This window comes from Phocoena phocoena, chromosome 6, assembly GCF_963924675.1.
Source record: "Phocoena phocoena chromosome 6, mPhoPho1.1, whole genome shotgun sequence".
NCBI classification, from domain to species: Eukaryota; Metazoa; Chordata; class Mammalia; order Artiodactyla; family Phocoenidae; genus Phocoena; species Phocoena phocoena.
Genome location: NC_089224.1, coordinates 78,577,900 through 78,591,391, shown reverse-complemented (window position 1 = coordinate 78,591,391; position 13,492 = coordinate 78,577,900). Strand labels below are relative to the sequence as shown.

The 13,492-nt window shown below is 40.9% G+C and overlaps 1 protein-coding gene across 1 annotated transcript in view; it reads right to left on the bottom strand.

Annotated features, from left to right (window-relative positions):
* The window catches only part of LOC136125082 (phospholipid-transporting ATPase FetA-like), a 107,519-nt gene that overhangs the window by 12,233 nt on the left and 81,794 nt on the right, over positions 1–13,492 (bottom strand). The window contains exons 16-18 of the mRNA XM_065879910.1: positions 7,089–7,254; positions 5,082–5,270; positions 4,251–4,366 (exon numbers count right to left, since the gene is read on the bottom strand). Of these exons, the coding sequence (XP_065735982.1) occupies positions 4,251–4,366; positions 5,082–5,270; positions 7,089–7,254 (471 nt within the window). The remainder of the gene's footprint in view (positions 1–4,250; positions 4,367–5,081; positions 5,271–7,088; positions 7,255–13,492) is intronic.

Genomic DNA, 13,492 nt, shown 5'->3' with positions numbered 1-13,492 from the left:
GATATTTTGTTCTTAGTTCTCTGTGTAACTCCTGAGTACTTCATGTTAGCTGTCAGGTAAAATTAATATAAGGCAGTATCTGCAGAGAATGCTATCTCTTAAACCTCTGTATTCTTGGCAGATGAAGCTATAAAAAAGAAGGCTGAGAGACGATCTCAAGAGACTTCTTAAGAAGGAAATATCTCCATACTGTTTTCCATAGTGGTTGTACCAGTTTATATTCCCACCAACAGTGTATGAGGGTTCCCTTTTCTCCACATCCTCTCCAACCGTTGTTATTTGTCTTTTTGATAATTAAAAATAGAATCACCATATGATCCAGATCCAGCTATTCCACTTCTGGGTATTTATCCAAAGAATATGAAATCACTAATTCAAAAAGATACATGCATCCCTGTGTTCACTACAGCATTATTTACAATAGCCAAGATATGGAAACAACCTAAATGTCCATTGATGAATGGAATACTACACAGCCACAAAAAGTAGAAATCTTGCCATTTGTGACGAGATGGATGGACCTTGAGGGTATTACGCTATGTGAAATAAATCAGATAAAGAAAGACCAAACACCAAACGATTTCACTTGTATGTGGAATCTAAAAAACAAACAAACAAACAAAACTCATAGATACAGAGAACAGATTGGTGGTTACTAGAGGGGAAAGGGGTTGGGGGGGTGGGTGAAATAGGTGAAGGCAGTCAATTGTATGGTGATGGGTGATAACTAGACAAAGTGGTGATCACTTTGAAGTGTATACAAAAATCAAATTATAATGGTGTACCCCTGAAACTTATATAATGTCATCTACCAATTTTACCTCAATAAATAAATAAATATATATATATATTCAGCAATTTAAAATTACATCAGCCATTTTATAAATTTATTTATTTTATTTTTGCCTGTGTTGGGTCTTCATTTCTGTGCAAGGGCTTTCTCTAATTGCAGCGAGCAGGGGCCACTCTTCATCACGGTGCACAGGCCTCTCACTATCGCGGCCTCTTGTTGCGGAGCACAGGCTCCAGGTGCGCAGGCTCAGTAGCTATGGTTCACGGGCCCAGCTGCTCCGCAGCATGTGGGATCTTCCCAGACCAGGGCTTGAACCCGTGTCCCCTGCATTGGCAGGCAGATTCTCAACCACTGTGCCACCAGGGAAGCCCCAACATCAGCCATTTAAAAAAAAAGAAGGAGGGCTTCCCTGGTGGCGCAGTGGTTGAGAGTCTGCCTGCCAATGCAGGGGACATGGGTTCGTGCCCTGGTCCGGGAAGATCCCACATGCCGCAGAGCAGCTGGGCCTGTGAGCCATGGCCGCTGAGTCTGCGCGTCCGGATCCTGTGCTCCAAAGTGGGAGAGGCCACAACAGTGAGAGGACCATGTACTACAAAAAAAAAAAAAGGAAGAGATATGGCAGAAACTGATTTTGCATGATACTGATAAGAGGACTTGGCAAGCTTAACAATATACTGACAGATTCTTAATCCATTCAACAAATACTTTAGCAGCCTGTGTTAACATTACTTTTTACTTATCCCTTACTAGTATGTTTTTTTTTTCTCTTGTGGTGGGAAAACTGGGGCCCTGGGGCCAAATTATGACTGCTGCTTGTTTTTGTGTGACCTGTTTGCTGGATTCCTGTCTTAGAGGGCTTGGAGCTGTGCTTCTGCATGAGTGGGTTTCTGGAACTTGACTATTATAGGTGTATCCTCAGTGGTTAATAGATTGTAGTGTTTTAGGCTCCACTATGAGTATCTGTTAAGGTTGGAAGCAGGTCAAAAGATCTGAAATAGTTTTATGACCCCTCTTTGAAGCCAGTCTGTGGAAATGCTCATTGAGAAGATACCCTAATTCATGAGTTCTAGAAGGTTAAAAGACAAGTTTTCAGAGTAGCCCATAAAACACACACACACACACACACACACACACACACACACACACACACCAAAAAAGCAAAACTGTGGCCTCAGGAAACCAGTATAAGACATAAGAGTTGTCCAATGTGGGACGCTTCAATGACTTTTTCAAAAACTTGAGATACAATGTATCTACCATAAAATCCACCCTTTTAAAGTATACAATTAATTGGTTTTTAAATATATATATTCATAAAGTTGTGCAACCATCACTATGACCTTATTCCTTATTTTCATCACCTCCGAAAGAAACCCTGTACCCGTCAGCAGTCATTTCCATTCCATTTTCTTCTAGCCCCTGGTAACCACTAATCTACTTTCTGTTCTACGGATTTACCTATTCTGGACATGTCATATAAATGAAATCGCAAAATATTGGCCTTTTGTGACTGGCTTCTTTTTCTTAGCATAATGTTTTCAAGGTTTATCCACATTGTAGCATTTATAAGTATGTCATTCCCTTTTGTGACTGAATAATATTCACTGTACAGATTTATCATATTTTATTTACCCATTCATCCATCGATGGGGATCTGGGTTGTTTCTACTTTTGTGCTATTATGACTAATGCTGCTATAAATATTAGTGTACACGTTTTTGTGTGAATATAAATGTTCATTTCTCTTGGGAATATACCTAGGAGTGGAATTGCTGGGTCATATGACAACTCTATGCTTAACTTTTTCAGGAAATGCCAGACTGTTTTACAAAACGGCTGCATCATTTTACATTCCTGTCAGCAGTGTACGAAAGTTACAATTTCTCTATATCCTTGGCAGTGCTCATTGTTGTCTGGTCATCTTTTCGATTTTAACTACCCTACTGGTGTGAAGTAGTGTCTTGTGATTTTTGATTTGCTTTTCCCTGATGGCTGACACTGAACATCTTTACATGTGCCTTCTGGCCATTTGCTCTCTGACTTCTATGAGTTAATGTGGGGCCAAGCCAAAATGGCCCTAATAAAATAGCATTTCCTCCAACCTATTTCTTCTTTAAAATATTTTTCTGATCTGCCCTTTCCCCATCACATCCCCTGTCCTGTTCTCCCAACCCTTTATATGTCCAGGTTTAAGGGTAGAAACCCCAACAAGCATGAATCTGGTTTTCCCTTCTAATGTCAGCAGACTGAAGCCAATCTTTCTTTCTGATATATCTCAGGTCCCAGAGGGTGGAAGTGGGGTGGGGTAGGTAGGTACCCATGGGGATTCTAATCCTGTAAATAACATAGGACAGTGTCAAACAGTCCTCTACACAGCCCAGGCCTAGTGCCTTCTGCTCCGTACCCTAAAAGCAGTCTTTTCCCATCATGGCTGGTGGGGTGGAGCCTCCCATACCAACAGGCCCTATTCTTTCAATTAATTAATTAGTTAATTTTTGACTGCGTTGGGTCTTCATTGCTGCATGCGGGCTTTCTCTAGTAGCGGCGAGTGGGGGCTACTCTTCGTTGTGGTGTGCAGGCTTCTCATTGCGGTAGCTTCTCTTGTTGCGGAGCACGGGCTCTAGGGTGTGCAGGCTTCAGAAGTTGTGGCACACGTGATCTGTAGTTGTGGCTCGTGGGCTCTAGAGCGCAGGCTCAGTAGTTGTGGCGCACAGGCTTAGTTGGTCCACGGCATGTGGGATCCTCCTGGACCAGGGCTTGAACCCGTGTTCTGTGCATTGGCAGGTGGATTCTTTTTTTTTTTTTTTTAAGAAGATGTTGGGGATAGGAGTTTATTAATTAATTACTTTATTTTTGCTGTGTTGGGTCTTCGTTTCTATGAGAGGGCTTTCTCCAGTTGTGGCAAGCGGGGGCCACTCTTCATTGCGGTGCGCGGACCTCTCACTATCGCGGCCTCTCTTGTTGCAGAGCACAGGCTCCAGATGCACAGGCTCAGTAGTTGTGGCTCACGGGCCCAGTTGCTCCGCGGCATGTGGGATCCTCCCAGACCAGGGCTTGAACCGGTGTCCCCTGCATTAGCAGGCGGATTCTTAACCACTGTGCCACCAGGGAAGTCTAGCAGGCCCTATTCTGAAGCAAATTCTAGATGTGACCACAGGACCTCCCGAGCCAGGAATCATAGAATGAACTGTTCTGACTGTGGTAAGTGCTCCCAAAACACAATCCTCTTCATGCCCCTGGGATCCTGGGCCACCCAACTCCTTCACACAGAAGGTGGCAATGTGGTCAGTGAGAATCCCACAGAATGAGGTAGTTTTTATTCTTCTATCAATTAAAGAGACACAGACACCTATGTACCCCATACTGAAACACACTGACATGGGGACATATATATGGACACACATCCAGATACACAGAGCCACCCACAGCTTCCCTCCCCTGCAACCTAAACACTTACATCTAAATGTTCCATGGTCACGTCTCTGAGGGATCTACAGGATGGATGAAGTAGCTGACAGAGGATCGTGTCTGCACCCTTGCAGAATAACATTACGCGATCTTCAGGCGTCCTCACTAAGGATAAGCAAATTAAGCAAAGTAACCATATAGGTCCATTGTTACAAGAACTTGTCTGGGCCACTGAGAGATGGCAGGAGGCTGTTCCCATGACATTTGTTTCTGACACCTTTGGGGGCTAAGCACTCAATGAGTGGTCACACAGGATGAGTGATGTGGTGAGGGCTGGCGAGAATGAGAGAGGACCTTTTGGAACCAGTTTTTCCATGGGTTCAGTATCACCTATGGAAGACTCTGATACAGAATCACATTTAGCTTCTCAAGTCCAAGTTCCAGACCAAGGCCCACACCTAATAAGGACCAAGGATGAAAAATGACTTCCTCTTCAGCCTGAGGCCCAAACTAACTGAGAGCAAGATAGTATTAATTTCCTCTATATCTTCTGCCCCCATTTCTTATTCCAAGTTCAGGCTTTATGGGTTTATTCTCTGTTCTTATCTTGGCTTTGAAGGTTCTGACAAGCTACTATCCAGGATCACTAAATAAGGGCCCTAGCACGTGGCAGTAAGCTCACATATGTGTATATGAGAAAATATAAAGGATTATGAGAGGGAAAGTGGGAATGGCTATGTATTTGTATTTGAGGCAGAGTGCCTGTGAAATGGCACGTGGGCAGGAGAAAACATTTGTGTGTAGATAGAGGAGAAAGTCAACGTGTGAATGTATATGGAAGACAAATAAGGGGAGAGGGCCAACTAGGAGGGGCACCCACCAATAACAGACATCCTCTTGCGCACACTGTTGAAGTCCAAAATAGCCAGTAGTTGGTAGATTCTGGTTTCCCCCATTTCGACTACCATGATTGTCTCAGACGTGCGGGAACGGAACACAAAGCCAAAGTTCCTGGCAGCAGTGACCAGGGCACCTTCATCTGGGGACTGAGCCTGGTAAGTCAGCTCACCTGGCAGGAGAGAAGAGAGCAGCCAGAGCCCCTAGAGATGTGCAGATGAAGTCCACCCAGAAGTGAGATTGTCTTCCAAGTGGCTTACATAAAGATGGAGCCCAGGAGGGGACATCTTTCTTCAAAATTTCCACCCAAGCCTGGCCCTAAAAGGCCAGGTTGCATAGAACAGGTCAGTTTTTTCATTCTTTCCAATATTCTCAACTCATTTCACAGACCTGAGTTAGTATTACAGAAGTACACGGAACATGTGTACAAACAAACGAAACATAGGCAGTTGCCTTCCAACTTTAGCGGGTAAAGATGGCTCGGGAGATTGTTAAAAATGAAGGTTCCTGGGCCCCACCCAAACTTACTGAATCCAGAATCACAAAATCTGGGAGGATGGCCCAGGAAATTGAATTTTAACAAATCTCCTGAGTGAGTCTCATGCATATGGTCCTACATAAAGTGCTCCTGCATAGGACTGGCCGCACTTTGATGAACACTGCTATAAGGTAATAAGATTGATAGTTTAGTAAACAATTAAAAAAAAAATATATATGAATGAGTATTGTCACCTTTGAAACTCTCACCCTGGGAAGGTAAATGACTTACTCTGTTGAATCAATCTTTCAATCTGATATTACTCAAGACATTTCTGGAACTCCTCTTTTAGAATAATCCCCATAACCTGAGATATATTTTAGATTATTTCTCTTTTGAAGGTTAATTTGATTTTTAAAAACAGTTATACATCATCAGAATCTTATACTTGTGAATAAGGTAGGTGGGGGAGTATAATTTTAAGTCAGACATAAGATGTGTCTATGGGATAATAAGATTTACTTTCTTGTGTGTTTCCTACCTTGTCACTCAAGGCAGTAAACATAGACAAGTCCAAATATGCTTCAAGTAATACCAACTTGTTGGAATGTCAGACCCGGAGAGGCTTGTGGAAGGGTGGGAGCTCATGGGGCCAGAAGACATGAGATTTGGGTTCTTATCCCATTTATACCTTTCTTAGCTATAGGATTTTAGTCGTCACAATGTCTTTTTTTAAAAATTAGGGTATAGTTGCTTTACAATGCTGTGTTAGTTTCTGCTGTACAGCACTTAATTTCTTTTAGCTTCAGTTTCCTTTGCTATAAAACTAGGATCATTTTTCTTGTTCTGCAGAGGGCTGTTGTGAAGATTGTGGAAGGTAATATAAATGAAAGCAACTTGTAAAATTATAAAGTGATGTACAAATATAAGGTGTTACTCATGGTGGTATTATATTAAGACTACATTGACTTTGAAGGATGTGATTTACTTGGCTGCCTAAATTCTTGTTTGTTAAGGAAAAAAGTCTTCTTAATTTAAAATCAGTAATTTCTGAAAAATATTTTGATAAATTCATGGATGACATAGTCATATTTGGTTACTAAAGAAATTAGGGCATATGGGGATACCTTTAAATTGTGAAGCAACAAGAGGATGACTCAACTCATCCTTCAGGAAGTCTTATCAGAGGTAGTGGGGTTGATCTTGGCAATAAATCAGATAAACTCTGTGACAGAATATTACAGAGTCTCGAGATCCGAAGCTCGCTAGATAGCACCAAGTTTGACCCCTATCCGATGAATGAATCTTCTTTACGACAAAGACGTAAAGATATATTCAGTGACTAGGAGCCCACTACTTATCTTGACTATCCGTTCCATTGCTGGACAGCTCTTCCTATTAGAAAGTTCTTTAGATTAAGCCATTACAAACGATATCAAACCATCCCCCCCTCCAATCAGCCTAGACTCTATGACATATTCTCAGTCCATGAGGTCTCAAGCCCCTTCTCACCTTCTACTTTCTCTTCTGGTATCACGGTATGACACAATGAGAGTGACAGGAAAAACAAGTGTACCCAGCGATCTCCCCTTTTCACTGCTTCCACCAAAGTCTTGTCATAAAATGAAAACTTAGGATCAGCCAGTCTGTTGTAGGAGAAGTCGACCTTTTCTGTTTTCTGGAACACATAAGCCAGAACAAACAGCAGCTTGACACTTTATAGAAGGTCGACCTGGGGGCAATTTCTGGAATGTGATGAGAACTCTTAGGAGGATGGGAAAAGAAAAGCAAGATAAGTGAAGGAGACCCTGTGCTGGTTTCTAAGCCTCTGTAGCTCTGACCTGGTCCATCCACTCACTTGGAGAAGATCCATCACACAGGAGACAAGCTAGCACTGCTTGGCAGACCCTTCTTGCCCTCTTTCTACTCCAGCTATCCTGAATGATTAGTGGCCATCTTCAGGCTCTATTCTTCCAAGTCCCAAATCCATGATAAATCAAACCTGAGGACATGAGAGAGTAACTGTTCCCTATTAGTAAATGGTTTCTGGAAAAAGTCTTGTCTCTGGCTGTCCTCTGCCTGATTTTGGGAACTGGGAAGGGAGCTAGGTACAATGACATCGCTGTGTTGCACTATCCCTATTTTACCCCACAAGGGGGCTAGAGAGGAATACTGCAAGACAGAGGCAAGGCTGTATAACAAGGAAGCTTCAGTACAGACTTCTTGTTCACAGACTTAATTTTATACCATTTTGCATACCTGATTCAGCATACCTGATTCCTTCCTGCCTCTAGTCCTCAAGGTTATTGACCCTGCCTCAATCTGTGGACCTAATATTAATATTCACTACCATTTTCCTGGCTATGAGCTTGGCTCCTTTAGATGTTGACTCACGTTCTTCATGTCAGGTAGGCTGCTGGTAGGCACCTGGGGTAAACATTCTTTTCTGGCTCAATTTGGTCCTGAGACTCTCTTATGCCCACCCTGGAGTGCGGTGTTATTAACAGATTTCTCCATCCCGTATCAGAACTCTCAAGGATATTTCACCAGTTCATTGTAGTTGTGGTGCTACCTGGGCTGGGCCCCAATGTGTCAAGTACAGACACAATTGTACTGCTTGGTGCTATGTTGGGGAAACGGAAGTTTGTAGTGGGCTATACTGGCTCTTTTCTATAACCCATCTAGAGGGAGTTTTGTCATGATAGTGAGGAAGTATGGTCAGGTCCAGAGCCAAGTCCTAGACCTGGCCAACCACAGACTTGTGAGCTCTGGGAAGTTTGTGGGTTTAGTAATTTAAGATAACTCATTATATAGCATCCTCTGAGGCTCTTCTATAACTGGGCTCTTGTACTGGTATATTCTTTGAAACTTAGAAGCTGGTGAGTGATGTGAGAGAAGTTGGAGAGGTAGATATGAAGCAGATCCTGCATTACCATCTTGTATGCAATAGGGAACCGTAACAATTTTCTGCTGAAAGTCATATGATCATATAGTCCTCTGGTAGCAGCATGGAGAATATATTGGAAGTAGCAAGACGAAAAGCAAGGAGACCAGTTAGAAAGCCATTCAGTAATTCACAAGAGAAATGATAAAGTAGTGACAATAAATATTAAATAAAGGGTATGATTTGAAAATATAGAATTTGATGACATGGATATGACAAGTGAAAGAGAGAAACAGTTAAGAATAATTTTATGTATCCTAATTGGGATAGATGGTAAGACCATTCACTGAGATAGGATACCCAGCAGGAGGAGACTTTTGAAAGACTGACCTGGCGATACCTGAGGGACATAAAGGTAATAATGAAAGCAGGCATATATAGTTTTGAAGCTCAGGTAAGAGATCTGAGCTAGTTTCTAATCTCCCCTTCCAGACAAGTAATGTTTGAGAACACTGGACCAGGCTGGGTACAGGACTGAGGCAGGGCTGGCTTGGAGCTGCAGTACAGCATGATCTGAGGAGCAGTATTCATGAATTACTCTGCAACTGAAAGTTAAACACCCAGTTGAATAAGACTGAATGGCAAATCCAGGTACTAGACAAAAGGATGGAAACCGGGGGTATCAGATGAGAAGAAACGAATTCAGAATGGAGGGTAGAGGAGGCAATTGAGGATACTCTTTGAGATTCTGTGACATAGCTATAGATAGTTTTTATAGGATATCTTTAGCTTTGGTCATGGATAGGGATGGAGCTAAAAATGTTCTTGGATATATGGATTTGGAGGTCATTAGTAAGTAGTCAGTAGTTAAAGTTAGTAAAAACACGAGACTATAAAGATGGAAAAGAGGTACAATAATAGAGCTCTGGGGGAACATCAGTACCTATGGCCAAGAAGATGAGAAAAACAATCATACAGGAAGAAAACACAAGAAGAGAGTTACTTAACAGAAGCCAAGGGACAAGAGAGCTTTAATAAAAAGTGGAGTTTTAAGTGTTAAAATCTGCAGAGAAATTGGGTAAGGACTTAACAACAAGGTAGTCATTAGTGACCTTGGCTAGTTTCAGTGGACATGATAGGACAGAGTCTAATTATATAGGGTAGAATGAGGAATGAATGAAAGGTGAGGAGTTAGAAAGACTGCTGTAATTGTCTATTTCCTTATACACTTTTCCTCTAGTCTGCCAACTCTGAAGGTAGGGAACAAATTTCCTTTGTTTTCCTTGAACCTTTAACATTTATTCAGAGTCTGACATATGGTTGATACATATGGTTGAACATTTTGGACTGACTGATGGAGTCAGAGCGTAATGCAGGATGAAGGAAAAGTTCTAACTGCTTTAAAAAATGAATAAAATAAGATAGAAACATTTATTAGTAGTGGTTACCTCTGGTTAATGGGCTAAGGGTTACTTTAACACATTTATTTTATTTTAACTTAATACTATATTTTTTAGAGCAGTCTTACATTCATAAAAAAAAATTGAGCAGAAAGTACAGAGAGTTCCTATATATTTCCTTTCTTCTTTCCACTCCACATTTCCCCCTATTTTCACCTTACATTAGTATGGTACATCTGTTACAATTGATGAACCAATACTGATACATTATTATTAACTGAAGTCCATAGTTTACACTAGAGTTCACTCTGCTTTGTACAATCCTGTGGTTTTTGACAAATGTATAATGTAATGAATCCACCATGACAGTATCACACAGAATAGATTCACTGCCCTAAAAATCTCCTGTGCTTCATCCTTCTCTCCACCCCTCCCCAAACCCCTGGCAACTACTACCTTTTCCAGAATATCATACAGTTAGAATCATACAGTACACAGCCTTTTCATATTGGCTTCTTTCACTTAGCAATATGCATTTAAAGTTCTTCCCTTTTCTGTGTATATGTGTGTGCGTGGCTTAATAGCTCATTTCTTTTTATTGCTGAATAATATTCCATTGTATGTATGTAGTAAGTGGTGGTTTTTTTTGTCTTTTTAAAGAAGGGATAGATTTGAGCTGAGGGGAAAGAATCATATAATGGGATAAGTTTCAGATATTAAGAAACAGAGAATACAGGATTGACTGAAGTTCCTGAAGAAGTAGAAAGGCATGGAATCAGAATATATGAAGAGATTAGTATTGAAAGAAAAAGTTATACCTTTTGTTGAGACTTAAGGAAAGGGGGTAAAGGTGGGTTCTGATATTTGTACAGAAAAGGGTACTTAGCTGATAGTTTGGATTTTTCTCAGCAAAGTAGAAAACAATATCATGTACTGCACACTGGGGAGAAGGGAGTGGGATGTGGTAGAAGGCCCAAGAGTGGTGAATTTTGGAATAGCTAATATGGAAAATTAAGAATTAAGCTCACCATAAATAGATTAAAAAATTATCCAAGTGGCACTGGAAGCCCAGAAGAGTTTGGAGTCTCTGAATTTGTAATGGCATGTGATCCCCAAAAAGTGCTTGGCATTCTGAGATTAGAAACAGAGAATGGTAGATGGCTTGGTTAATTCAAGGTTGAGATTTGTTGGGCGATCAGAGAGGGGGAAAAAAGAGGGAGAACTAGTAAGGTATTGAAGATGCTTATGATCTTGGGTACAGATGGGGGGGCAAGATAAGACAGGAAGTAAAGTCACAAGGGATTGACAGAGAAAAAGGAGAACAGAGAGTTTGTAAATCTTCCTTTGATAAGAAAGCAGGTATACTAGGAATCAAGTATCAAGAGAACTGGAAAAATAAGGTTTGTGATCAGAGATCATGACAAAGGAGTTTACAGTTTCAGAGTAGTACACTTCTGGGTGGTGACATGATAACATAGAAATGGATGGTATAGATTTTTTTGAGTCCAAAAAGTCATTTGAAAGATATATTCTTTTAGACATCTGAAAGCATCTATGTTGCTAGATCATCCGTAAATAAGCCAATACCACCCAAGATGATAGCAGGGATTGGGTAGAGAGGGGAAATATGAGCTAAGGTTTCAAGGTCCTCAGTGAATGAAGTGGAGAAGCCAGAAGATTTGTAAATGTCAACGACAAGAAGAAAGAGGAATATAGCTAGAAGTCATAAGCATCACAGGAAGGAAGATTATATGAGGGAGAAAAAGTAATAGTTTAAAAGTGACACAGGATGGGCTTCCCTGGTGGCACAGTGGTTAAGAATCCGCCTGCCAATGCAGGGGACACGGGTTCAAGCCCTGGTCCGGGAAGATCCCACATGCCGCAGAGCAACTTGCCCGTGCACCACAACTACTGACCCTGTGCTCTAGAGCCCGTGAGCCACAACTACTGAGCCCACGTGCCACAACTACTGAAGCCCACGTGCCTAGAGCCTGTGCTCTGCAACAAGAGAAGCCACCGCAATGAGAAGCCCATGCACTGCAACAAAGAGTAGCCCCTGCTCACCTCAATTAGAGAAAGCCCATGCGCAGCAATGAAGACCCAAGGCAGCCAAAAAAAAAAGAAAAGTAGCACAGGATAATGAGGACAATACCTTTGGACTTTTGGTATGCGGAGTATGAGAGATGGAGGAAAAGGGATATCCTCCGGGAAAGTCATCTTTCAATCAAGGTAGAGAGAAGAAAGCATTTTTATGAAAAGATAAGGCTGTGGGTGTTTGCTTACAAGAGAACAAAGATTCCAGGGATCCAGAGGAAAATGTGTTATGGTCGAACAGTAGCAAAAGGAGGAGGAAGAGAAAGGTAACTCCAGGGTAACAATTTACTCCCTAGAAGCTATAACTTTGTTTATATTGCCAAGGTCATTAGCAAAGTCCCTGGAAGAGGATTTAAGGCAAATACCGATTTTATTCCCCATTTCCAATCTCTCTGGATAGATAAGGGTGAGCCAGTAGTTGGGAGCTGGAGTTACCTGTTTAGTACGTAAGTCAAGTGGCTAAAGGTTTGGAATTGGTTCTAGTAGGAAAGCAATAGGGTGAGTAGTATCCTGAATGTAATGGAAGAAGCCCTATGAAGGGATGCTTAAAATCAAACCCATAAACAAAAGTTGAGATCCAATACTGGAAAAAACAGTAAAATTGAACCAGCCAGAGACAGGAAGAATGAAAAGGAAAATATTCTTACAATTCTGTGGGTTAGGACTATGGAGTATGTCATAAATCCTGAAGCTATAAAGGAAAAAGACTGATAGAATTAATTACATAAATTAAAAACTTCTAAACAAAAAACTTTAAACAAAAGCCAAAAGACAAAAATGGAAAGAAATAATTGTAACATATGTGCCAGACGAAGGAAAAGTTGGTATTTTTACTATATAAGGAGCCTCTTGAAATAAGAAATAAAGGACGAAGAATATGAACAGGCAATTCACAAAAGAAGTATAAATGGGCAATAAAGTGATTGGGAAGAGGAAGGAAAATAAGCACATAAAATGATTCAATCTGATTAGTAATCAAAGAAAGGTAAATTAAATGAGATATGATTTTCACAATTAAATTTCTAAAGATTGAAATATTAATACCCAGTACTGACAAGGATACAGCATGGGAAAAGAGGAATTCTCATATTTTTTGGTGGGATTATAAATTGATGCAGTCTATCCAGAGAGCAGTATGGCACAATTAAGTGCATTAAAAATCTAGCCACCCTTTGACCAACTAATTTTACTTCCAGGACTTTATTCTAAGGAAATAATTTTCAGAAGAGGAGACAAAAATGTATGTACCTGAATGCTTATCATAATGCTGTTTATAATAGCAAAAGACAACAGAATAAAAATAGGGGATTGGCTAAATCAATTAAGATACATCAATGTAATTGGCTACGACGGCCATTCAAAATGATGATGTAGACCTAAATATACGGACACGGAAGGAGGGCCACAATATAGTGGCAGGTGAATAAAAGGAGGCTGAAAATAGCATGCATGCTACGATCCACCCATCCATCCTTCCTTCCTACATACCTACCTACCTACTAGACCTAGGTGTATATGTGTGTATATATACATATGAA